We start from the raw sequence: 27,749 nt of genomic DNA on the forward strand, positions 1-27,749 counted from the left end.
TCTGATTTTCCTCCAAGTACCAGCAGAGGAAGCTCGCGTACCACTGCTGGTACACGCGCCACAGTTTGAGAACCATGGTATTACAGCGATGGCAGCCCCAGACTAATTCTCATTACCTGGATATTACATTGGAAATCACATGTTATTGCTGTAAAATGATGACTCGGAGATACCATCTCAATGTTATTATCACACGACTTGCCATTTTGTTACTGACATATTCTTTCTTGAGTCTTTGCTTTGTAAGATATTTGTGATTTACATCCATTCTGAATGTTTAGGTGTTTGGGAAATGGGTGTACGTGATGGGAGCTGGTGACCCGCAGCAGTACCACACAGCACTGCAGTCTCTGAGAAGCTCCTGGATCCAAGTGTCTCCTACGTCTGACAGTCAGACTGTGACGTTACGATGGGGAGATTTCTGCTTGTGAGTCTCGTCACCAAAACAAAAATAATTGAGAAAAAAAACATATCTATCACAAAACATCTTTGGAAAAACATCTTTTAAAGTCCTCATAAATTAAATAAATAATAAATTAATAAGCCATGTACAAAGCCTTATGAACAATTTAATTTGCATTGCTTATAATTAGGGATGGGAATCGGTATCGGTCAGTATCGGTATCGGTCCTCTGCTATAGGCAAATCACTGGATCAGATATCAGACGGACAGAAATGTGAAATCCGATATTCCAACACAGACTAATATCGGTATATCGATATCGGTATCTGACACAAAAAAGTGGTATCATCCTATCCCAACTTATAATAGAACTAGATTTACTAACATTGATATTATAGATACTTGAAAACATTTCATAAACCCACCAAAAACACTATTAATATTAATAATAAACGTGTTAATGATGCTTTTATTAACATGAATATGGACATGTGTTTACAATATCATATAAGGCCTTATGAAAATGGCTTATTATTTCATTAAGATCAACTTTGAACTACTACTACCCGTCTTTGTTTTTCAGTAACCGGTGCATCGTGGACGAGGTCAATGGCACAGTTTCAGGACTCGCTACCACATTTCGCAGTAAGAAGAATTTCAGAGATAGTCTAAATTCTAAAAAGAAATCATTTAACAACAAGCCACCGTTGTCTTACAGAGAATCTGTCAGAGCACAAAGGACACATGCTGGAGACGTGCTCTGACTGTCTGCTGTGGACGGACACCTTTAAAAACAGGGACGTCACCGGCAGATACATCCTGCAGTTCAGTACGTTTCATCTCATCCTCATCAACACATTCACACTAGGTTTGTTAGAAGAAATACTCCAGGTGCGATTCTCCCGTCTCCTTCTTCTTCTTCTTCTTCTTCTTCCTACAGCGAGGACAGGAAAGACAGATCCCCAAAATGTGGAGATGTTCAAGAAGCAACTGGAATGTCTGAACTTCCCAGAGAGTTTCCACAGCTATGACGGTGAAACAGGTCAGTGTCTCATTATTAAAAACTTGTTTTCTTCAACACTTAACAACACTGAAGTCTGTATCTTACACAGACCCCCACAAGGTGGAGCTGTTGTACACAATAAGGTCATAATAGTTTTGGATTTTTCACTAGTTTTAGTTTTTAATCAGTTTAAAATGAGTTTGTTTTTGTTAGTTTTTATTAGTTTTAATGTTTTTTTTTTCAAAAATGGAGTATTTTGCAATAACCTTGGTACTTAGCTGATTAGTTGTAGTTGAACTATTAGGTTTGGAGTAATTCCATAATGGATAATGCACAAATAACTGCTTGATATTTGACAATCACGCCTTAAAAATCTTGGCTAGAAAACAAATAAGGTACCACCATTGTCACATAACTAACTAAATACAAGATTTTCACATTTTTTTTTATTCTAAATGCCCTTATTTTGAGTCACAGTTTACAGATTTAATCTTAATAAACTTACAGTAACTACATCAAACAGCTACCATTGCACTCCGGGCAGGTATAGTGGACTCAGGCAAGAGAAAACTGAATGTCTATGCTGGGGTTATTGAGGTTTTTGATGGTTTTATTTAATCCAATAAAGCAAACAAACAAATCCATTGTCTCTACTGCTAATAAACTAATGAAAAAGTAAACATTTTAAGGAAAGCAATTTAATCAAAAACATAACTGTAATGCAAACAAAATAAACTATAATAAACAAACTATTCTATTAACTACCTAATTTACCACTAAGAAAAGTAATAAATAGCTCCGACAGTTGGCTTTTTCTGTAAAAGGAGATCTTGGAACTTTGCTACCTGATCATCTGAAATCTGGTTTATATTTAGTTTACTTTCATTGTATTACATCTATCTATTATATCTCTGTCAACCCTTGTCATAAAAAAAACCCTTCTGGACAACTATTAGCAGTGTGCTATTGTATCCATCCCTATAATAAATAAAATAGAGCCTAGATTTTCGACGAGGCTCGTGAAAACTTTCAGTCTCTTCTCGTTTGATGGTTTTCTGTGTTTCCTTATGTTTCAGAGCTTTGTCCGGACGACAGAGAGAAAACTGAGTGAGCGGCAAAAACAAGACAAGAGATCTTTGTATTAATCAACATCATGTATCATGTAGCATTTTGACTGAATCCTATATTGTTTTTGCTAGATTTACACATTTTACACAACTAACAAAAACCTATTAAACAACCTTTTTATGTATTAAATGTAATATTTGACACATTAAAACTCTAAAAAAAAATCTATGTTACACATTGAATATGTTTTGCTTTGCTGGATGTGAAGTTATTATCTCATTGTTTAACACCATGGTTCTCAAACTCAGCTAGTCATTTCACGGATTTATAGTGTATGATAATAATAAAAGTTGCTGGAACTATATACATCTTTTAATAACTTTATAGTATAAAGTTATAGAGTGAATTCGGAACGTTAATCGTTGTTAAGTGTATGTTCCTTAAGCTCCTGAACGCACCAGGATGACGTATACCAAAATAAGTGGAGTAGACGCGCACTTGTTTTTTAAACGTAGATGGCGCGAGCGTGTCTTTCACAACCGCAGGCGATGACTGGGCAGGTTTTAGCATTAGCCGAGACAAATACGGCGCTAATGTGAAATTATTTTCTATCTGTTGGAAGAAATAAATGCCCTGCAGTCTCCCGCTGAACACGCCGAGTGTTCGTATGTTCTTCACCCGTTTTTGTAAAAGTTAAAGTCAGCCCGAAGCAGCACCTACAGCTTCTGTCGTGGAAGAAAAAGTCTCTCCCCTGTGATTCCCGACCACGGTCTGTAAGCTGAACAGGTAACAACAGCTAACACAAACAAAGACAGCGTCACTTTTAGTGAAACAAAACCAGACTTTTGAAGGTTGAACTTCCTCCACTGTGACTGCATGATGCTCCTGCTGTGTGTGTGTGAGAGTGTGACAGGAGCTATAGCCCCGCCCCCTGCACCGACAGACATACTGTAATTATTAGATGCTGAAGTCATTTTCATAAGATGGTACGTCATAATTACTAGATGCTAAGTCAATTGTATGAGATGCTGAGAATAATTATGAGATGCTAAGTAATTTCATGAGATGCTGAGTCATAATTTTGAAATACCATCTCATAAAGATGCTATGTTATAATAATGAGATGCTATTTAAAAATGATGACTTATGACTAGGTATTATGTCACAAGTATGATAGTGTCACAATTATGAGATGCTAAGTCATAATTAATTTGAAATTATATACTATTCAATACTGTCTCATACTTATGACCTTCTTTCTCATAATAATGACTTACTGATATATATGTTTACTTTTCAAGGGGCTACCGTAGGAATTTAACCCCTAACCAACATTTAAGTTTTTCTTTCCCCTTTATTTTTTTTTAGATATTGAAATTCCCTTGAAATTAATTATCGTAGTTAAGTTTTGTTAAAAAGAAAATATGTTTGATATCGGATAGGGCAATCCCTAATGTCAAAACTTTTCCAAGAATGTCATGACCGTGGGAACCCTGTATTTATTTGAAAAAACAAAAACAAAAAAACTGGAGCTTGAACATATTGTAGTTGTAGTAATAAACTGTCACCAGAAGATGGCAGTCAACTATTGCTCAAAACCCCTAAAGAAAAGGACAGGATAAGCCCCGCCCTCAGTGCGAGCCTAGACATCAAGCAGCAGGAAAGAGTGATTTTCTAAACTGAGGCGGTGATGTTTCGTAGGTGAAACAACCGCGGACGAGTGACAGGACTTGGGGCTTTGTATTGAGTAAAAAAACACCCTTGTCGACGGTGTGTAGACTTTGACTGAGTCGGTCCTCGTTCATTCGGGAAACATTCAGGTACGACAGTTGAGGAGGCTGAGGTTCTGGACCCGAGGACGAGCAGCAGCAGCAGCAGCAGCGACAGCAGCTAAGTCACAGCTGCGGTGTCGAGAGGGAAATCAACACTCACACTAGCATCGCTAACAAACGCGACAGACACCGAACAATCGGGGGATAATTTGACTGAGGATCTACTTGACCGTCTTTGCTGGCGTCGAGAAGAACACAAGTTAGTTGTCGGTGCAAAATCCGGAACCTATTATTGGACCACGTCGACGTTGTCACTTTAAAAATAAGAGGAATACACATAAAACAAGCGTCCAGTCGCCGTCCAGGTAATGTCAATATTCTTTTATTATTAGAGTACTATACATAGCTGCGACGATTAATCGACTATTAATTGTCGACTAAATTAATCGCCAAATATTTTAATAGTCAGTTAATCAGTTTGAGTGTTGTTTTTTTGTTCTAGTTTTCAGCTTCTTAAATGTGAACAGTTACTAGTTCATTTGCTTGTCTGATTTTTTCTTTTAAAGCAGAAAAAAGTAAATCTAATTTGTTTGAGGGAAATATGACATTTTAGAAATTTAAAGGAATATTTTTACCCCTCTTTGCCATTTCATAGACTCAACTAATCGATTATTCAAATTGAGTGATCTATTTTTAAATTATAGACACAAAGGTATCTGTTTGAAGAAAAAAAACTATGTTATATGTTTGCCCTGTGGAGAAAACAAGACATTTTAGGACATGTATCAGTTTTGGGAAATGTTAAGTGACATTTCTTTTTTTAAATTTTGTGACATTTTCTGACTCAAATAACTAATTGAATAATCAATGCTGAACGTAATTCAAGGCAGTGGGAAGAGAACTTGACTTGTGACCAAAGGGTTGTTGGTTTGAGTACCCTTGAGCAAGGTACCCAGTCGTCATTGCTCATTGTTAATTGGACACACTAAATTGACCCCCAGCCAGGAGGGCCACATCCAGTATACTCTTGAGTGCCAGCCCCAAGCCTGGATAAATGGGAAGATTGAATCAGGAAGAGGATCTGACTTAAAAAATCTCCACCAAATCAATTATGCAGATCATCCGCTGTGGCGACAAGCTAAAAAAAACAATACTAAAAATAATAATTTGTTGCAACACTGTCACACCTCCACACTTAATAGTGACACAGGTTAATTGGCATATCACTTTTTTTTTTTTACACACAGATATGTGTCTACAGCACCTCTGGAAATAAATGCAACACACATTCACACACTCAAACAGCAGCTTAACTAGGATCATTGGAAACACGACTGCTGCCTCCACCACCATTTTATAATAAATCGCTGCAGGGCTCCATTGTGGCTGCCCTGCTGGGGGATTATGGACTATTTTGGGGGATATAGGAAGCAAAGAGCCTCCAGTGTGAGTTTTGGTTCTGCCTGATCCTTTTGGGAGGTCACAGCATCCTCAGAATTATAATTTTACACAGTTTCCCCCCCCGCTATAGTCTCTGGTACAGCTTGTTGTTTATTTGAATCACACAGGTAATGAAGTTGAATTAAAGTCATCAAGGTGCCAGTCGTGATTTGTGACTTTAATTAAACTATAAGTCTGACTGCTGCCAAACAAGTTTCCTTATTTAACTACATCACAAAGATGGTAGATGAATTGAAAACATGTTTAAATACCTGAATGAAACTTGACATTGAGAATCATGAGTTTAGTCAGTCAGTCAGAGTGGAGAAAACAATGCATACTTATTTGAGTACAATCTTTTTATTTTTTCATCTTAAATGTTTTCAGTAAACACGGCATCATTTCAAGAAATGTCTCCATACACACTAAACCCCACAAAACAACTCCAACTGCTGTACACACGCCCGACGAGGGCTATAGACAGTCATCAACTGACCACCTGCCGACCCTCAAGGCGGTGTTAATGGTTATGAGGTTGCCATAGATGGGATCCAGTTGCAGGGTGAAACAGCCTTTTAAGTCAACAACCCTGTCTGAGTGGTTGTGCAGCCAGGAGACAGACAAGAAACACTCAAACCTGGGGTCATGAGGTCTATATCTTTTTTATATATACACCTCGCTGAGGTGAGCCATGCATTAAAAAATATCAATCTGTCTTTAGCTTCCAGTTCTGGAACCCCCCCTTATTTGTCCATGTAACAAAAACAAGTGTTAACATTCTTGCAGATAACATCATTTATTAGCAGTTTGCCACTAATTTGTTCTTGTGGTGTTTTCCTTGAGATCAGTCTGCAGGGGATTCGTGACAAATTAGTCTCTGTCATTTAAGACACTACAGATGCTTTTGTTTTTGAATCAGTTTTTTGGTACAGTACAGTTCAGTTTGGTGCAGTTTTAAATGGTAAAGCCTTGGGTCAAGGTTGTGTTTCGATTGAGAACACTACCTTGGGTGGGGTGGGGTGACCACATAGCGTGACGTCATATCGTTTGCGACACAACAGACAACAGCTCAACAGAAAAATCCAGCAGCTCTTTTTTCCTGCTCGGTTTATGGCTGTTTATCTCAACAAGACATCAATCTCTGCGGGTGTTTCCTCGACTTCCACGGAATATTTACACCAATCACAAGGGAGTGACATTTTTCTGTTGCCCAATCATCTGACTCATGGGTGACGGTACCCTGATCATACCGTACCATTTAACTCTGGTACCCAAAGGGAAGGGTACCAAACAATGGAACGGTTGGGGCCAGTTATTTTGGTACTATTCCTAATGGAAATGCCAAAAAATACATACTGGACTGTACTAAACTTAACCGTTCCACTCTTTAGTTTCTCATTCTTAGCTCTGTTCATGTTGTTTCCGTTTTAACCACTCTCCCTTTCCTGTTGCAGTTTTTTGAGGATGAATCACTTATCGCTCAGTGAGCTATGCTGCCTGTTCTGCTGTCCACCATGTCCGAGTAAGATTGCCTCCAAGCTGGCCTTCCTGCCCCCAGAGCCCACCTACAGCCTCATGTGCGATGACAGCGGCAGCCGGTGGACGCTGCACCTCTCGGAGCGAGCCGACTGGCAGTACTCGGCCAGGGAGAAGGAGGCCATCGAGTGTTTTATGACGCGCACCTCAAGAGGGAACCGCATTGCCTGCATGTTTGTCCGCTGCTCACCCAGTGCCCGTTACACGTTACTGTTCTCCCACGGAAACGCAGTGGACTTGGGTCAGATGAGCAGCTTCTACATCGGCCTGGGGTCACGGATCAACTGCAACGTCTTCTCCTACGACTACTCGGGTTATGGCGCAAGTTCTGGGAAACCCTCGGAGAAGAACCTGTACGCTGATGTCGACGCAGCCTGGCAGGCCCTTCGCTCAAGGTAAGGAGAGATGATGATGATGGATGAAGAACAGATTTGTGTGTGCGGGGGGGGGTATATAAGACAGGAAGTTGTGATAAATGCTGAATAGCACACAGACACTGTGTGCTATTTTAAACAGGACAGGAGTGAAAACATAAGCCTCACAAATGTGGTTTCACTGCATCAGAGCACTGACCGCATTTATTCTTGAAACTAAAATAAACTCAAGTGATAAAGTAGATGTTGCTGAAACCACTGCATGGTTTTAACTTGAGTGCAAAAAATGTGTCAGTGCTTCTTAAAGGTGCCGTGTGTAATTGTAGCTATTGGGCATGAGCATTTAAGGCTGATTCTCTCCTCAGCATTTGTTTGATTAGTTTCAGAGAGTATTACTAACAAAATACAATAAAGTTGAAAAGTGTGTGTTTTTATTTCACTGAATGATGAGGTGAAACTGAAACTTAAAGTATTTTTTTTTTTTAATGGAGCTTTGTGAGAACGAATCAGAAAGAGAAAGTGGATCAGTGTGTGGTCATCACCTGATCTGATCTAGAAACCCCACGTTTTCTGCTTCCTCTGAACACAGTTTATGGCAGTTTCTGTGGTTTTTGAATTGAATAATGTTATATTGGTTTTAGTAGTTATTCTTATAAACTTGATACATGTTTTTTTCTTCGTTTGTTATTCTTGTTGTTCGTCAACTATTTTGATAACTAGTTAATCAGTTTGCTTTCAGATTTTTCAGCTCCTTAAATATGAATATTTCCTGGTTTCTCTGCTCCATATAACAAAGAAATCATTAAAACTGAATGATTATAGTTTGCGGACAAGGTTTGGTTATCCAACATCAACATTTTCTGACATTTACGGACCAAACAATGACTGGATTAATCGAGAAAATAATCAACAGATGAATTACTTATTAAAATAATACATATTTTTATATTTATTTTCCATTCCTCAACTGTCATAATTAGTATACACAAGTATGCACATGTGTAGAACAAATCGTCTTTCTGGTACAGATTAGGTAGCAGCATGTGTCGTTGTTTCTTAAGGTTTTTCTGTTTTGCTCGTCTCTACAGAAATGTAGTCCCCGAGAAAACAGAGCCAGCAGTGTTTTTAATCTTCTCAGTTTTTGCGACTTCAAAATGTTGAATCATCGTCAACAGCAAGGCAGATATTTTGCAGTTTTAAATTAAAAAGGGAGTCGTCATTGATTGGCTGTCACTCTCCTCGTGCATGAGGCTGTACAGTAGGTGGACTCTGTGGGCAGGAGGGCCAGCCTTGAGTCAATCTTACTCAGACATGGTGGACAGCAGAACACGCAGCCCAACTCACTGAGAAATAACTGAGGAAACTTTGGCAAAAGAGAGTGCATGGCCAAAACGGGAACAGATACAAAGAGCAGAACCTGGAATGAGAAACTGAAACAGACTTAATCTCCTTAAAATAAAAGCATCTGTGGTATGTTTGTCACAGTGTCCCCTGACCAGTGGAGCAGGAGCAGGAGCAGGAGCTCATGTGTGGAGACATGATATGATGTTCTTGTAGGCGATAATAGGGAGCGTGGTTTCTATGATTTAACTTCTTTGTGGGTGTGAGTGGGAGCTGTGCTGCATGTCTATTTATACACAGATTATCAATTCACTGATGATCTGCCTTGATTGAGCGTCTGCTGATTGGCACAATCTGTAATGTGTTTTGATCAGTATCTGCTTAAACGTGCTTGTTCTGTATCTGCATTATTCTATTTCATACAAAATCCTCAATATTTTTTAGTGTCTATGGCCAAGAGTCAGTGTTTCTCATACTTTTTGGACGGAGAACCACTTTTTAAAGGTGACAAACCATCATGACTAAGCCCAAAATATGACTATTTTTACTGCCATTATTCTGTAACGATTAATTGATAATCACTGAATTTATAAATTAATCACCAACTATTTTGCCAATCGATTAATAGTTCTGAGTGTTTTTTTTCTCATAATTAAAACAAACATTTAGATTTTTCAGCTTCTTAAATCTAAATATGTTGATGGTTTCTTTACTCCATATAGCAAATAAATCATTCAAAAATTAATCATTTTGTTTTGTGGACCAAACAAGACACTAGAACATCATTGTTTCGAGGTTTGGGAGAACACACCTCAAATTTCTGACATTTTATGGACCAAACCAACTAATTCATTAATTGAGAAAATAACTGTCCTGTTGTTTTGTATTGATAAACTAGCCATTTTCAAGAAATATTTTTTTTATGTCAAGATTATGAAGTTATCAAGATTTAATAAAGCTCAAGTGAAAATATTCAGCGGAATTATTTTGCGACCTAATAAATTATCTCACAAACCATCTTTGTGCTGCTGGCTAAGAGAAATTGGCTGCCATTTACTTCACGATAGTGCATTAATTATAAAAAATAGATTTACATTTAAGACTATGGTGGAAACTACGTTTGTAAACACAATTTCTCATCCCAAGTCTCTTCCTCCAGATAAGGCTTTCCTCAGTGTTGGCAGTGTTCAGTTGTGTGACCCCAGTGTCCCTCACTTCCTTCCATTTTGGTTGAAGAACCTCTGCTTATTGTCTTCCACCCTCTCGTCATCTCCTTCTTTTGTCCTTAAGTAAAACTGCAGACGTGACATTCACTTTGCAGCCCCATAAGCATGCACTCCATGCAGGTGCTTTTGACACACACACACACACACACACACACACCTGCGCTGATCAAGATCAGGATGTGGAGGAGAAGTCGGAGTATAGTGTGTATCTGTCCTATGTGGATGAGAGAGAGAGAAAGAGGAATAAAGGTTAATTCAGTAGGGCAGTGGGTTGTTTGTGTGTACTTCCTGCTGGAAGACAAACAGATGACTAAGGGAGGACAGGAAGAATGGTTGACCAGAAAGAAAAAAAAAAAAGGCGTAGTAGAAAAGAGAGAGAATGCAAAGTAGCTCAAACATAACGTGACAAAACGAAGCTTCTCGTGTGCTCATATGGGTGTTTGTTCCTTCTGTGGTCAATGCAGACATTTCAAAGTACTGATGGTTAACTGGTAACTAGCATTTGTTACTGAATAGGACTAGGAATATGACCACTTTTTCTGATACGGATGTCACAAACTCGAGTATCTACTGAGTGCTAGTTTCAAATGCTCTTCTCCCTTAAAGAAGTAACAAACAGACTACAACATGACTCAGCTAAGATGCTGTTGCAGATTTTGAGCTACATGTTTATAGTCTGTGCATAGTGAATCATGCGATATGTAGGAATAACATGTTTAAAATGATGATATTTTTGCAGATCTGTGAGAAATAAAGGTTTTCAAGTGTCTCGAGACAATCATCACAGCATTTGCTGCCATATCGATGAAGTAACATCAACAGTTTTGATTACAGACGTGCAGTGTAAATGACTAATAATATACAGATGGCTAAAAAAAAGAAAAATAACAGAACCCAACCAAAAACTGATTATAATTTCAAAATAAGAAAGAACCATTTAAGCTCCCTCTGTTCTGTGTGTGTTTTTCCTTGTCTGTATAATTTATTCCTTTAATCACGGTGAATAGAGAAGGTGCATCGAAATGTGCCTCTGAATAATTCACTGTTTATGTACATAGGCCTTAAATTACATTAATTACCATTGGCTACGGCTGCCAAATTCAAGTACTGGTCTTGTATTGACTATGGTTTTATACTGTAGCTACTAACTATTGGTTTTTCTTTTACATTCAACAGTATCCACAACTTAGCAGAATTCAGAAGAGTTGGCTTTCTTTTACCAATGACCTTGAAATAAGGAAGCTGGCAAGTTAAACAGGAAATCTTTGATTTAAAGGTTCTATACACAGGAAATTGGCCAATGCTGTGACGAAGAGCAAGCCTTTCTGGTGGCCAGTCTGTCTCTGTGTGTGTGCACACACGCATGTGTGAACGTGGAATAATCAAATGGAGTAATTCACTTTAATGTTGAAACCCCTCTAAACACTGGTGTTTTCAATTTGTTGTGCTTCATTAATAACAGGACTGTTGCACAAATGTTAAATGTGAGGGGAAAATGAAATAGAACACAAGCATAAGAAAGGCTTTTTGGGCAGCTCTTTAATATTATACTCTTTCTCTGTTGCTACTATACATACAGTAGCACCATACTCAACAGCTTTATTCCTGTTTTCCAGCTAACTTGTTTGTCTTGATACACCATAGACTCTACCGTTCCCACATGTAGTCATGAACAGCTATTCTATTCTATTCTATTATGAACAGAGCAAAAACACAACCCATTATATAATTATATTTGGTGATTTGTGTGTGGAGCAGAATGTGGCTGTCAATCCTCTGACATGAATGCAAAAGTTAATCTTACAATGGAAGCTCATTTGTGTAGTGTTGGAGGAGAATTTGCCTGGCACGACCGGTCTTCCTATTACACAACGTGTGAAGACTGGAGTTGTTTTCATTTAAAAAGCCAGTTACAAACACTTGCGTCACATGGCCCTCCATATCATATGACCGCATGTAAATCAGGGGAAGAAAGTTCCCCCGATTTAAATCCGATTGGACGTACGTTTGTTCCTGTAAGTTTACAGGAACAAGGAAAACTAGATATTCAAGATGTAGTCCAGTGGTTAACAGTCACACAGCCTTACTTCCCCCTGGCTCTCAGTCAAGACAAGTTAAACACGTATACAGTAAATGCTGAGCATGGGCTTTGTTTTTTTTTTTTTGTTTTTTTTCTTGAATCAGCTGCACTTTGTTAGTAGTAATTATGCTGTCTGTGAGCACAGATGCAGACAGTGTGGAATACGGTGTTAGATCTCAGTATAATACTGGCCACTCTGTGTTAATTTGTCTCACTGAAGTCGGTTTTTGTGTCACAAAGGACAGTGTGTGTTTTTAAAAGAGAAGAAATGCAAAATATTGACTGGAATTTGTGTTTGTTCTTTTCGTCATTTTCATAAAGTGATTTCCTTTTGTATTTGAAAGATAAACAAAGCTTCTCAAACTCAAATGGCCTGTGGGCATCTGTTTAAACAATATGAGCTTAAAATTATGTCCTCATAAAGCAATGACAATTATGTTCTGATGATATTTCACAGAATTTCAAAATAAAAGCATTTGTGTTGAAAGTGAATCCTAATTTTGAAAAACATACAGAAATAGGCATGGGCTATGAGTTTGAGAACTCCATACATTTGGAGCTTAAAAAATTTCACCATTCAGCTACGTTATCTAATTTGACTGCTTTGACAGCCTGTTTTCCTAACAGCCCTAGTGTATATCATAGAGTTTCTGCCTTTTTGACTCTGCTGTGTGCTGTTTTAACATTTGTGTCAGATTTATAATTGACTGCCTCCTATGAAAGACGACCCAGCCGTTTGAACCAGCATGAACATGAATCAACTAGACTGTGTTTATCACATCAAAAGGCCTCCTTCTCTCTCTCTCTCTCTCTCTCTCTCTCTGAGTACGACCACTAAAAATAGGATTTAATGCCATTCCCATCACCAGTGGTTCTTCTGCCCTGTGTGAATTGTTTGGCTGGGTTAAAAAAATAGATTTTCTCATATTGAACCTCATTTAAAAGCTCCGATATCGATTCATAAAATCCTTAGGTCAATTTTTTTAATATGTGCCATTTCCTGTATCCTCTGCTCAAATCTCCTGTGAAAACTGTGGTCATGTGTAGAGGTAGACCGATTAAATGGTTGGGCCTATATTGATATTTACTTGTTTGTGTTCTTCATTGTCACCGCTAAACAACTCGCCAACGTTGTTAAGCTCACAGTGACCTCTGCTGGTCTTGGTGATTACTCCAAACTGTCTGGTGGGCTTCAAGGTTGTATAATTTGAACTCCACTGGGTTTTTAGGGTTTGAGTTATCACCTATAAGGCCACACTGTAGTTGGTTTTAGTTTTAACTCATGCACCAGTTAATCTTTAGATATAGAATGAACTTGAATCGGAAATGGAATCCAATTGGGACCTTGTGAATCGGAACCGAATTGGACACGATTTTTAGCATATTTCACTTTGTGGGAAAACAAATGCTTAACCTAATTAATTCTCTCATCAGTAACGCTGATCTAGGGTTACCCGTTTTTTTGACCAGTGGGGAATGGGACATCACTCTCTTTCTCTCCCTGTGTTTGTTGTACTGTGTCTTTCATTCTGAACGCATCCTTTCTTCCTTCATTTTTTGGTTTTCTGTATCATTCAGTTTCTTTTCATGGTTCAGCAGTCAGCACATTCACCGTCTCCCGAGTGTTGGCACTCTTGTGACGGACGGCTGCTTTCATTTTGCTCCACTGTCGTATGAGAAAACTCAACCATGTCTGCCAATCACTTTGTTAACAGCAGACACACACCCACCCACACACACGCACGTTCCCGGGTTCCTTTGTTCTGCCTTGAAGGAGACACTCCTTCACCTGAGCAGGGAGTGGGTCAGATGATTCAGCTGATTTATTTGACAGCAGGTTTACGCCGTCACACACAGCCTCTATTATTGTTCAAAGCATTACTCGGAGGAGAATTTCTCTACTCAACTCACCTGAGGAGAAAAGGAGGAGGAGAAAAAGGTACAGTTCCCTCATTTTGAGTGACTGAGGAAAGCAGTTAGCCCGCCTTCTCCCTCTCTTTATTTCCCTCAGAAATGAAGGCAGGCCAACAGTCAATCCTGCTACTCTCACTCTAATATTGAGCTGTAGCCTAGCAACCAATTTTCCAATAAGCTTAGAGAGCAAGGTCCTCCCCACACGGCTGCCAATAAAAACAAAAAGGGAAAAACCGTCACTTCCTGGTTAGTCCTCTGATTGGTCCAAATCAAATAACAGTTTGTCTTTGTCTTTATTTTGAGAAGGAGTCTGTACACAGAGGAAGGCAACTCGCCATGTACAGTGTGTGTCTGTTTATTTTCCCTCAGTTAAAAATGTCAGAGGGTATTGGTCTTATGTAGTGGGTACACAAAGGCTGCTATGTCTGTGTTTTAAATGATATGGGTGGAGTGCGATCACTCACCTGACGACTGCTTAGCACAGGCCATCAGGGAGATACCTGTACACCTGTACATATCAAAACTAAGTAAATGACGAGGTAAATTCTCAGTAAAACCAGAGATGGCACTCAGTTTCCCACGGTCAGTATGTTTACATGATGGTAGGAAAATTGAATTATTGTGTTAGTCCAACTAAAACCGGACTTTTAAAGTGCATGTAAACATGTTAGTCTGACTGAAATTGTAAATCGAATCTCTCAATGACTTACAAACCCATTTATAGTAATGCTGTTGGGAGTCACATTACCATTGCATATACTGTATACTTTGACATGGACTCAAACTGGCCTGGGTGCGCTGCACATGCCGCACAGTTCCCACCCCTGAGGTTTGATCCGCAAATAAAAGAAGAATCTAATACACAAAAGAAGAAGAAAAACACCACCAGCAAGAAAAACAGTAAAATCCAGACCAGTGTGTTTTTGAACAGATGAGAAGACCAAATGTATGCTCTGTCATATTGAAAAATGAAATGCGTTGAAGTTAATTAATGGTAGAAAGACATAAAATGGCACCGATGGCCAATACTGACGAGCTAAAAGGGGGCATTTGGCCACCTAGTGTAGCACAGGTCAAAGACACCTTTGCACTGAAACAGTTGGTACAGATTAAGATCTGGATTTCATAATGAGTAAGATCAATAGATACCAAAATGTCGTCCTTGGGCCATAAACTACACCTCCACAAAATTCCATCCAAATCCATCCATTACATTTTAAGATATATATGCTGCTCAAAATTAGAAAAACAAACATGACCAAACACTTAACCTCTGTCCTTGGCAGAGGTAAAAGAGAATTAAAGGTGCACTGAAGCGTTTCAGTAGAGGATCCTCCTGATGGCACTCAGGTCTGTCAAAACATGCCTGCCCATATGTTTAGGATATCTTAAAATATCTATTAGTCCCTGCTTCACGTACGGGATGAGAATCATTTTGGTCTTCAGGGAGTTAAGAGGTGGGCAGCCAAGAGGGAGACAGAATGGGGAGAAAGAGGGAGGATGTGATGCATAATGGATTGGATTTGTGTCAGGAGTCGAAATTGATGAAGGCTTGGGGGAGGGGTGTAACCATGGTGCATGGCGGCTTTGGCTCGTTGAGGTCCATTCAGGCTGAAATGCAATGGAGCAAATTGTTGGCTGTTGTATCAGGGTCAAAGCCCGTCACAGTGTTGTTTTTAACAACCGCGCAGCTGCAGATATCTGCGCTGTGATTGTCCTCGTAGCACAGCCTTCCCCGACTGTGTCCCCCACAAGACATACACGCTCTATAGGAAATACATAAACGACAATTAACAAGTCAACAGACGACTCCAAACCTCTGCAACCTCTTGTGCAGATAAAGACACAGAATAGGTGGCTAATTGGCTATTGCCAAGCAACTTGAACACAGAGGAAAGCCATGATAAATACTGGTATATAAAAATTGTCAGCCAAAAATATACCAGAGATATGATTTATAGCCTGTATCGCCCAGTCCTACTTATTTCATTCACATGTAAAGTTGTTCTCTTGGTGCAGCCTTTGCTGCGTTTATCACACAATGTTGTTTTACCTGATGACTAATCTGTCAAGATAGTTTCAGCTGACTGTTACTCAAGATTTACAGCTCTGTAACATCCATGTGGCCAGTTTGTGTGTGTGTGTGTGTGTCAAAGGATTGGCCAGGCATTAGTGGCCTGATGTGGAGAATGACGTAGACTTGATAAGCATCGACACATTTAGATAATCGCTAACAACAGCAACAAGCGGTAATAAAACCAAACAGCACTGAGGAGGACACGAGATAAAACATATCTAAACTGTAAACAAAGTGTTTTGAAACGACACAGCCGACGACCTTAACCTTCATGACTCCACCTCAGACTATATCCACACGAGGGATTATTCACAACAATTCTTTCTACTCCCATGACTACCAAAGTTATGGTGCATCTAGTTTTCTCTACAACACGCTGGACATCTGTACAAGTGGTGAAATTTACCAGGGTCTTTGAATGCATCTTGTTAGCTGCTCCCGTTCATGTTGTGAACAATACCATCAAATATTCTAATAGCTTGTTTGCTAGAAATGTCTATTCCTAATCCACACCACTTATTTTTACTTTACAAACACATAATTCCTGCTGTCCACACTACCCTTGTGTTTTAGTGCACCAAAAACAAAGAAGTTTGTAAACAGAAACCTTTGAAAACAATGACACAAACACCTGCATTGGTTCCTATCCGCCACAGTTTGACAATCATCCGTGAAAGAGAATGAGGTGCCATCAACTCACATTTTCAGTTTCACATCTAATTGTTGTCATTCTCCTCACAGAAATTCTTGCTCTTACTTTGTCTCACACCATTGTTGTTTCTCGTTAGTACTGTACTGCTTACTGAAACTAAACACCAGAAGAGAGGAAAATCAACTTCCTGTTTACACTGGTTTTAGGCTTTAGTTTGGACGCAGATTACAGCTCATGTGGAGCTGAAACGCTTGCATCAAAGCCGATCGCTGTGAAGTGAAAAGACAGTTTTCAAATGAAAACGTAAAGTGCATGTAGCCGTGTTGTTCAGGAATAAGGTGAAGTTATGACTAATGATCAGGTGGAGTGCCACAGGAGTTAAGTTAAATAGGCAAATAGTCTCCGTGTATCAAGCACTTAAATTAAATAATGCACCGTGACATTTATCCCTGACTTCACCTTATTAAACATTAGTGTGCAGAAAAAAAGAAAGAGTTGACACTTATTTATTTCCCTTATTTCAGGTGTGTAGACTGTTTTGGGTGCAAAGTGCATCCAGCAATCCACCCTTTTTTCTCCATAGAGAAGGAAATGATAATGTAAGAGGGTTGTTAATATTTGAGAATTGTGTAGTGCTCTGTCAGGTTTCAGAAAAGCCTTAAAAGGTAAAATAAGTTGTTTTTTTTCAATGGTGTCGTTGATGACCCCGTGACCCTCATGTGGAGGATAAAGCGGTAGAAAATGGATGGATGGTATTGTTGCTAATATTCTGGGTTATTTGATGAATTATGCCAAAATAAACCTTGAACTTCAGACTATTCCTTTTTTGAGCAACGTTAGACTACTTTTTCAAAAACTAAAAGACAAAAATGAATGCATTCATTCATTTAATATTTACCGTCCTGTTCCACAAACTGAACTGGAGTCTACATTATCAGCAATTAAATGTTTATTTTAATATCAGGAAGATTATGCTGAATAAATTGTATTATCGATTATTAATCTATTTCTAAATTAATCATCAATTCATCGTTTTGAGGGATTTTTTTTTGTCTTCGTAAAACCTTTACTAGATTTTACAGCATTTTAACTTTGAATATTTTCTGGTATTTTTGCTCTATATGACAAAGAAATCAAAAAGGTCTGCAGATGTTTGGAAGGTGTTGGTTCCCAATAAACCTCTTCTTCACAAAAGTACAATGACTTTTTTGAATACAGTCTATTTTAGAGAAAAAATAATGCCCAAAACAAAACATGAGTATCGTTTTGTTGTTCTCGATTGCTCTCATGACTGCTATGTTCGTCGTACCATAGATAAACCCTTGCAGCTCATAAACTTGCTACATTATTGTAATGTTAACCAGCCTGTGGAGTTAATGATGCCATTAACAGCACAGTCTGCAAACACTTTTCCCTGTGCCATACTAGTAGCATTATCACCCCTATTTATAATCCGTTAAGGCCAGCTGACACACAACAGCTACCAGATTCTGTCTTCTCCTGAGGACTGTTTACAACGTAGACTGTGTCTATTTGTACACATCCTGTCTGAAGTGGACTTGCCTGCACTTAAGATGCACTCAAGTATCGTAACCTTTGTTGTAGTTGGCCTACACTCCTGCAGCCAGGTTTCCTGTAGGGCTGCAACTAATGATTATTTGATTATTTTCACAATCAATTAATCAAACAAGACGTTTGAGAACATCATCATTTCAAGGTTGACATTTCTTTTTTTTTTTTTACATTCTATGTCAAATCAAACAACTAATTGAGTTATTGAGAAAACAATCAACAGATGAGTCAATTATGAAAATAAATAAAGATATTGCATGATATTGAATAGGGGTGGGGGGAAAATTACGATATTTTTCGTGGTGGTGATATATCGCAATATCGTGATATTGTATCATGATAATATTGTTTTGTGGTGTCTCTGACGATTCCCAACCCTTTATATTGGACCTTTTGGCCATATGCCGATATACTGCATTTACATTTTTACCCACGCCCAACTGCAGAGTTCATTTAGTCTCTTCTGTAGTGAAATTAACATGATAGTTTTCATACTCATGTCGCAGCAGATTTAGATATGCATTTAATTCATTGTAGGCAATAATAAATAATAGCTGTAGGGGGTGCCAGCATAGAAATCAAGGCGTTAGCAGCCTTTTCTGCCCACTGTTTTGAGTCATTAGTGATATTGGGGGATCTTGGCCCTAGTCCCTAGTAAAATCATGGTGGTCCAGAATGGCCACCTCCATAGACTTCACTTGGCTCCTGATATGAATATAAAGGGCTCATTATGGGGTAATAACCAGGTGATTGTTCACTTAAATTGCCTAAGCTTTACACACTGGACCTTTACAGCCAATATTGACTAATATATACCTATAATATTGTGCATCCCCAGAAAATAGTGGTTAATTGTAGCCCTAATCAAATCAGAATCCAGTTGTACTTGAACAAAGCAGCAGGTAACGTGAACTCCTAATCACAATAATCCATTACTGCGGGGCTGGGTGGTGCCACACTTTGATATTCACGTGTTGTTTATCAGCGTGTATTTTCGGCACGCAGTGGCAGAGGCTGTAATGTTAAGCCGGTAATGTTCGGTGTCTTCGTCGTAATAATAGAGTAGAGCAGGGACGTTGTCGTGCCAGTTGTTGCTGTTTACTATGCTACTACTACTCTCTCCACCAGTGCACACACACATACACACACACAGGCCGAGACAGTGATGCAGTGTGTTCAGACCAGGCTTCAGCTCGTCAGCTGACTGCTCACTCGCTCACTGTAGTGCGTCACATTCTCTATAATCATCTGTGGAATGTCTTCTCTTCCATTTTTTTCCTCCTCCTCCTTCGCTCTCTTTCCGCTTCTCCCTCGGCCTCAATCCTGTATCTCTTTTTGCTCCATTTCAGCTGGTTTTCCTGTAATTCCCTTCCTCCTTCCCTTCCTCCTTCTCTTCCTCCTCTCTTCTGAATCACGAGACCTCAGTGGCGCTCGTCTCTGCTTGTGAAAGAACAGCAGAAAGTCACTGTATATCACACATTAGCGTGCTTGTTTCAGAAGGAGTCCATAATGACCGAGTAGTCACTGCCACGTGACGTCTCAGCTGATGAGCGTGAGTCATTCTCTGTTAGCACACAGGTGCGTGTTTGCTCATGGACCAGCGTGTGCAGCAAATACAGACGATGATGAGTACAGTAGTCGGTGTGAGTACTTTTATGTTTGATGTACAAATACAGACTTTACCTGAGGGCCAAATAAAGCAAGCAAAGGGCCTCAACTAAGTTTATAAAGAAATAATAATCATTAAATCCATATTTATATGCGACATGCGTAACATTTACATTTTAAATGTAAAAAAAAATGCTGTAAAAATATGCTATATGTACTTCATACTATATCACATTTTGAACCAAAATAAAAATCGGCAAGCATCAACTTGAGGAAACCTAGTCACGGCCTGGATAAAATTGGTTCACGGGCCACATGTGGCCCCAGGGCCTTATGTTGCCCATGTGTAGTCCAGTGTGTAAAAATGTCAGTGACGTTACTTTCATGCGGCAGAAATTGGAGATAAATGAATGGTGTACACATGATGAATTATTGTTTTTCCATTACTCCAGAATGAATATTTATGTTTATATCAGGAGCTGGATGAGCTATTTTGGACCACCATGTTTTTACAGTAGCCCACAATGGACCAAATAAACATCTTTTTTAAGTTTTGATGCTGAATGAAGGCTCCATAGGTTCAACAACCCACTTGTGAAGTGAGGGATGATGGTTATTGAGTTGCAGCATGCAAATTCACCAATAGATGTTGCTAATATTTACACACTCTACCTTTTTTAATGAACGTTTAATATCATACAAATGCAGATTTCTGTTTTTTGTCAGTCGATCTGTTTTTCCGGCTCCCGGGACGGTACACTAAATAAATAAACCTGTTTATTTCTGGCTTGTAGTATAGTGTAGTCATGCTGTCCATGATCAACAAAAGCATGACAGTGCAATCTATTGTTTTCTTGGTTAATCGATTATTTATTTATTTATTTATTTATTTAATATTAAGATGATGCTCTTGTCTCGTCTTGTTTTGCCCACAAACCAAACTCATTCAGTTTTCAGAATAACTTTCAGAATATAGTTTTATATTCAGTTTCAACGATGCTAGCCGCTTAACTGCGGCGTTGTCCTCGATTAATTTAGTAATTGTAGAATAAATGACTCATCAGCCCTAATGTGTGTGTGTGTGTGTGTGTCCTCCCCACAGATACGGCATCCGGCCGGAGAGCGTGATCGTGTACGGCCAGAGCATTGGCACCGTGCCGTCTGTGGACCTGGCGTCTCGCTACGAGAGCGCCGCCGTCGTCCTCCACTCCCCCCTCACCTCAGGCATGAGAGTCGCCTTCCCCGACACCAAGAAGACCTACTGCTTTGACGCCTTCCCAAAGTGAGTAACACTCTTATTTACAGATGATGTCCACTGGAAAGTACACGTCCTCCATTTGCCGCCAACGTTTGCCAGTACTCAAACACACACTGTATATGATTAAGGGCTGTCAACAAAACAAACAAATGGATTGTGTGATTTTCTCTGATTATCTGTTAGCTTTTTATCGTACTGTTGTTTCCGTGGATCTTAAAGTTTAAACATCGATTCTCTCACTCACACACACAGCATATGCATTCACATAAAACCTAAAGCCCGGTTTATACTCACACGAGGAGAGAACCTATGAAGACAGTATGTGCCATATGAAATGAAGACATCTTGAGCACCGTCTGCTACAAACATCCTTGGCTACTGGCTATGCTATCGGCCAGAAGATGAACACACGTCACTGCATTGTTCTGCAAAATGACGCAGGAATTCGTAGCGTGTTCACCCCCCGGTCTTGTGTTCCCATCAGTGTCAATCACAGTTGAAGCCAATAGAACCCCCCACGTGTACAGAATGCTGATTAAACTCATTCCCACTGATCAAAAAAAACATTGAAATCTTGGCAAAAATGACCAGTGGGAGTGGAATATTAGTTAAAACATAAAATAAAGATGAAGAAGGATAACCTAAGCTCATGATGTTAAGTACTCTTGACATCAAAGGTAAAGAATTCAGTTTTGACATAGTCGTCCAAACCTAACTAGTCCTTTAATTGTATTAGATCTGGTCACACAGGCCTCCTAAACCAACCCATAATCACCTGTCTTTATGATGTCAATTACTAGTATTAGTTAAGACATTTCTTCAGTCAAACTCCACACTTCGGCATTAAATAGTTAAGTCTTTTCACATGTCATCATCAATATCTTTGAATTCCCTTTATACTTAATGCATTTAAATGAGTTGTAGGAGTTAGAAATGCTTCTCAATTGCTCCCTCTGGGGGTCAATATCATTTATTGTGGGTTTTAAACAGGAATGAAGTGGTTATTGTTATAACATCTTGACACAGGTCTCACTTTTTCTGTGTTTGTATTTGTATTTGTTACCTTTTTTAGGAGCTTTTCTGGCGCAAACACTGACTTTGTCAGGACCAGTAGTCCTCATGGAGACCCAAACTGGATCCAAATTAGGCAGAACTTCATTTCTGAGGAACTGGTTAAATTAAGGGCTAAGATTTAAATTGTGGCTAGGTTATGGTTAAGGTTAGAGTTAGACATTACCTGGTTATGGTTACAATTGGTTTGTTTCGGTTGTCCAAATGAATGGAAGTCAATGCAGAGTCCTAACTTCCTCCCCCTCTTTCTTCTCTAAATTCTCTCCTCCTCAAAGCATCGACAAGATTTCCAAGGTGACTTCACCGGTGCTGGTAATCCACGGTACGGAGGACGAGGTCATCGACTTCTCTCACGGCCTGGCGCTGTACGAACGCTGCCAGCGCCCGGTGGAGCCGCTCTGGGTGGAGGGGGCCGGACACAACGACGTCGAGCTCTACGGACAGTACCTGGAGAGACTCAAACAGTTTGTTGCACATGAGCTCGTCAACTTGTAGAGGGGGAGCGAGACACAGAGACGAGGAAGGAGAAGGAAGAAGAAAGAAGAAGGAGAGAAGGATGTTGGTTTCAGGGGTGGTCTTTTTGTCGTGAAGTGATGCAGGTAGAGGTGTTGTCTGTGTGTGTATTACTGACTTTTTTTACGGTGGCTAGCGTCTCTTTATCAAACACTTCTCCTCCTGGAGGCTCCAGCCGGGCCGGCCCGAGGCCCTGATGGTACCGTCCACTCCTCCAGCTGCAGCTGTGAACTCACAACTACCCATGACTTTGTTTTTTTTTTGCTTTTAGAGATTTCTCCTTATCATGTTTGAAAAAAATTGCACATCATGAGTGGAAGAGGAAATAGTCATGTGCACAGACAACATATACCATGTGTACGTGCACTGTGTGTGTGTGTGTGTCTGTGTCATATTCTTGCTGCCTTTTTGAGGTCCACAGTTTTTACTGAAGACCTCGGATCATTTTGAGAAACAGTGACCAGAGATGGACCTCACTCTTACTAATCCAGGTGAACTCATCTGAAATATCGAGGTCAGGTCTGGTTCTAAACAGTGCAGTTACCACTCTTTTTTTTTTTTTAAGGCGGGGGAGGATGTTTTTGTTTTTTTTATATCATACATGATTTTTGCACGTATCAGCTGTCACTGAAGAACTGTACAAGACGTATTATTACTTAGCTGTGCCAGTGTTGCCAAATGTTTAGTCTGATAAAGTGACTTATAGACACACAGAGAAGTGTATGTTGTGTAATTAATGTCCCGAAAACCCCTGCGAAAGCTCTGTCAGCTGTTTTTCAGCCTCTGATCCTTTTGTTTGCTAGTTACAGCCTTGTTTATACTCGCCCCCTACAGGCAAACGTGCGTCAATACTCTTCAAACCACTAGGAAGTCTATGATGGAGGTTATGGGTTATTCGATATGGGCTGATTTTTGTTTATTTTTTTGTCCCTTTTTCTTCCATTTGATGAAAACATAGCTGAAAATAATACCAATAATTGCTTAACTTTTGTAACCAGTCTCTCCAATCTACATTTTACATGTACAGTATACCTAAACATTAGGTACAGTATATGAAACAGATCATCAAACAAAAATAAAAATAAACCTGTGGATGACAAAATAAAGTTTTAGTGAGGCAAATATCGGTCTACCTCTAGTCAACGACACAACGCTCTGCCATATAGTGAATACAGTAGATCAGATACAATGAAACCACCTTTTATTCTCTCATTTTCACACCTCAAACATAAATGATAAGCTACATTAAAGCGGTAAAAGAGACGTGTGACGATCAGTGTCTCAAGTGTCTCAACAGTGTTTGACACAGATTATGTGTAACTTCTGCCAAAATATAAGACAGCTCCTTAATGCCTGGTCAGTCGTCGCTAAGGGGAAACTTTGTTTACGTCTGTCTTTTAGTTGTTGTTTTAGTCGTTAGCACTGAGGAATTCAACGTGTCCTGTCCTGTCCTGTCCTGTCCTGTCGTGGGACAAGGGACGACGGCAGAGCCGCCAATAAAATTCTATAATTCATAGCTAAACACTCTCGGAAACTTCTGCAGACACAGACTGTAAAACATCTTTGGCTGACAACTTACTGGAAATAGGCGGTCTGGCTTATTGAAAACTAGAAAGTGACTGTACATATAGTCAATTAAGAGTCTCCAAGAGTCCAGAACCCTCTGTTTGTCTGTCTGGTCTTATCAGAGCTACTTTTAAAGACGCATCTCCACGGCCAGTATTCTTCTTGGATGCGCCCATTTACAGGCGTGGTGTTATTCAGTGCAACACTCAAGTTGGATGTATAAACTAGTGGTTCCCAAACACTGGGTCGGGCCCCAAAAATGGGCTGCAGGAGATATTTTTGGGGGTCCTTAAACAAAATTTGCAGAATTTTCCCAAAATTCCTAGTTAAGATTTGTGTGTGTGTACGTTTTAAATTACAGGTATGAAATTTGATATAAATCACCAAACATGATTAGTTTATCAATTCAAAAATTTAAACCTGCGGCCCGTGGACCACTTGCAGCCCACTCAATCAAATTTGTGCGGCCTTCCACTTAACATAAAGTCATAATTGTTATTTTGTTTCTGTCCATTTTTTTGAATGTAGACAATTTATCGATCCATAGCAAAACAAACACTTTTATTTTGAAAAGCTATGAAATATCACCACAAATATCATTATTGCTATATATATTATGTATAATGTTCAACTTTTTTTCCATTTATGGGACCCCTGATTTAACCCCATCCTTTCTTAAGTGTGTTGGGAAACTGCGTCGCGCTCCACTCTTTGTTCTCCCACTTGTTGGGTTTGGGCTGCTGTAGAAACACGACAGCACAAGACGGCCGCATTAGTAAAGCACAACCCTCGTCTAAAGTACATATAGACGACGTATTCTAAGGCCACAAAAAAGACATGTTTTTATTTTAAAATTATAATACACTTAAAAATGTAGCTATTTGTAGTCTATTAAAAATATACAAAACAAATGTTTAATGATTACATTTATAAAAACAAATCTTTTCACTTCAATGACTTTTCTAATTTGTGGAGCATTTATTATCACAAGGTGGCAGCAACAGCATGGATTTCTTTCCTGGACTTTATTGTGTTTACGAGGTTTCTTGAAAGTATCTTGAAGCGGCTCCGCTGAGCTCAACACGCTGTAGATTACTTCAGAAGTGATTACATTTCCCCACAGTCTTTAAATGCATCTTCTGAACCCTGTATTGATGTAACTAGATCTCATGCTCTCAGGAGTTGAGAATATTGAAATATTGGACAAAAATCAAATCAATCAAATGATTGAATAGCATTTTTTGCGGTGTGTTCAGTCTCTTTGAATAAACAACCCTCGTAAATATTACACACTGGACCTTTAACTGGTACAACGCAGTGTTACGATCTAAAACAAGAAGAACATGACACAGAATGATGGTCACTGAACAGCTTGTCATGTTTCCCGTAGATATGTCACACACATTTCCTACTTACTACGTCACCCTGATGTGTTGTCACTGTATTATCAGTATCAATACACTATAGTTAAGATATATATATATATACATACAACATACTGGAGCATTTTTTAAATAAACTAAATATTTGAAATGACGACTATTTGCCTTTAGAATTTATTTAAAAACAAAAAGCCCAGCATTGACTGTGTTTGTCCGTCTTTAAGTCTGATATAAAGTTAAATATTGTATTTATGAATCATACATTTTCTAGACATGTCTTTTTATGACATTGTTTTTATGACTCTAACTACGGAAGAGTATGAGGGCCACATGTAAAGAAAATGTTTTTGTAAGAAAGTAAAAAAACAAAAAAATCAGCAGTCAGAATCCTGAGATTAAAATTTGAATTCTGAGATTAAGAAAAAGTCAGAATTCAGAGAAAATGTTCTTTCTTTCAAAATAATTTTTTTACATGTGGCCCTAATCCTCTTCCGTAGACTAACAGCCTCTCATTAATAAGACTCTTAAACCACTATTTCCAATCAGGACTGAAGTAAAAATGACCAGGGACTATGTGAGAGTAAGTGTTTCAGAATTAAAGGCCTCCATTATAATGGAATGTTTTTCTTTTCTTTTCCTTTGTCTCTCCTTATCCTCCTCTTCATCTGCGTAGTATTTCTGGAACCATTGTCGTCGTGTGTTGACGTGCTCTTTAACGCCGCAGTGTCGGCCGGCTCGTGACTCCTCTGAAGCACTGCCAGTGCCTGTAAATGTCAAAGTGCTACTGCGTGCCACAAACGTTAGGGTTTTTTTTGTCTGTCTGTATAAGAAAACACCACCACGACTGGACTACTGACAACTCGGTTGATCATTTTTCCTGACGGACATTTTTGAATACCTGTATTGCACTTGAGCCTGTGTTCACAAACGTGGTAAAAAGTACTGTTGTTAAACGACAATTAACCAATAAGACAATGGGTGCTACTGTAAACCTTCAGGAGAGCAAGTGAAGGCGGCCTGTGTTTGATCCAGATCAGGATTGGTCAGGCATTTATCTTTTATTATTATTTTTATTTTTTTTACTTTCCTAATAACTCATTCGTCTTAAAACATGGTTATGCCTTCTTTTATTTGTTTGTTTTTCACTTTATAAATGCTATTTGTACTGGACGTGTTGTCTTATTTTTGTTTCGCTTACACAAACTGTTCATTCTCACACATTTTTATTTTCTCTAACTCACCGGCCGTCGTTCACTTCACCTTTGTACTCGTCACCTCGACTAATGCCGTCTCTGATTTGACTCTAGATTCATTTTGTATAGCATTATTTCAATACGGAAGGAACTTGTATGTGATAACCTTATTATTATTATTATTATTGTTAATAATATAGTAATTCTAACACAGAAGAAAATAAAATGTTATTTGAGAAACAACGTCTTATTACTCTGTGTCCTTATTTACAGTAAATAATAACAATGACTTTATTTCATAAAAACAGAGGTAAGAATTAGTTTTATTCGCACACACCCCAATTAGTGAAGGTGAATTTGAACTCTGCATTTGACCCATCCCTTTTTACTCACCAGTAGTGAACGTGGTTGAATGCCTTGCTCACCGGCACCCTGACCATAAAGAGGTGTAAAATAATAATACTAACTAAATGAACGAATAAATAACAATGCCAATCGATAAAAATGTTTTTTATATCAGTGTTTGTTATTTTTAAGTTTAGACAAACTATAAGTGTAGGTAACACACATTTTATTTTATATAATCTAACGATGGCATGAAAATACAACACAACACTGCAGTGTTTTCTTTGTGAGGCCGAAGCAGATACTATTTTAGTTCCTTGTGTGTGTGTCGTGGGTTCGCCTCTAAAATAGACCA

The 27,749-nt window shown here is 38.9% G+C and overlaps 1 protein-coding gene across 2 annotated transcripts; it reads left to right on the forward strand.

The window, feature by feature from the left end:
- The first annotated feature begins 3,019 nt into the window (after positions 1-3,019).
- Positions 3,020-27,260, forward strand: LOC131464322 (alpha/beta hydrolase domain-containing protein 17B). 2 transcript variants are annotated; one of them, XM_058636750.1, is made up of 4 exons: positions 3,020-3,260; positions 7,141-7,617; positions 21,169-21,348; positions 22,671-27,260. In XM_058636750.1, the coding sequence occupies exons 2-4, from the start codon at positions 7,151-7,153 to the stop codon at positions 22,888-22,890; spliced, it is 867 nt and encodes a 288-aa protein (XP_058492733.1). In that variant the 5' UTR covers positions 3,020-3,260; positions 7,141-7,150; the 3' UTR covers positions 22,891-27,260. The 2 variants fall into 2 exon arrangements, with proteins under 2 accessions (XP_058492733.1, XP_058492732.1); XM_058636749.1 differs by lacking the exon at positions 3,020-3,260 and adding an exon at positions 4,114-4,611.
- Positions 27,261-27,749: the final 489 nt, after the last annotated feature.

Source organism: Solea solea, chromosome 8 (genome assembly GCF_958295425.1).
Source record: "Solea solea chromosome 8, fSolSol10.1, whole genome shotgun sequence".
Lineage (NCBI taxonomy): Eukaryota > Metazoa > Chordata > Actinopteri > Pleuronectiformes > Soleidae > Solea > Solea solea.

Bases quoted from the DNA above. Each gene is read 5' to 3' on its own strand.
- LOC131464322 (XM_058636750.1), top strand. From the start codon at position 7,151: ATGAATCACTTATCGCTCAGTGAGCTATGCTGCCTGTTCTGCTGTCCA. The intron at 7,618-21,168 runs GTAAGGAGAGAT...TCCTCCCCACAG, and splicing joins TGGCAGGCCCTTCGCTCAAG to ATACGGCATCCGGCCGGAGA. The intron at 21,349-22,670 runs GTGAGTAACACT...TCCTCCTCAAAG, and splicing joins TGCTTTGACGCCTTCCCAAA to CATCGACAAGATTTCCAAGG.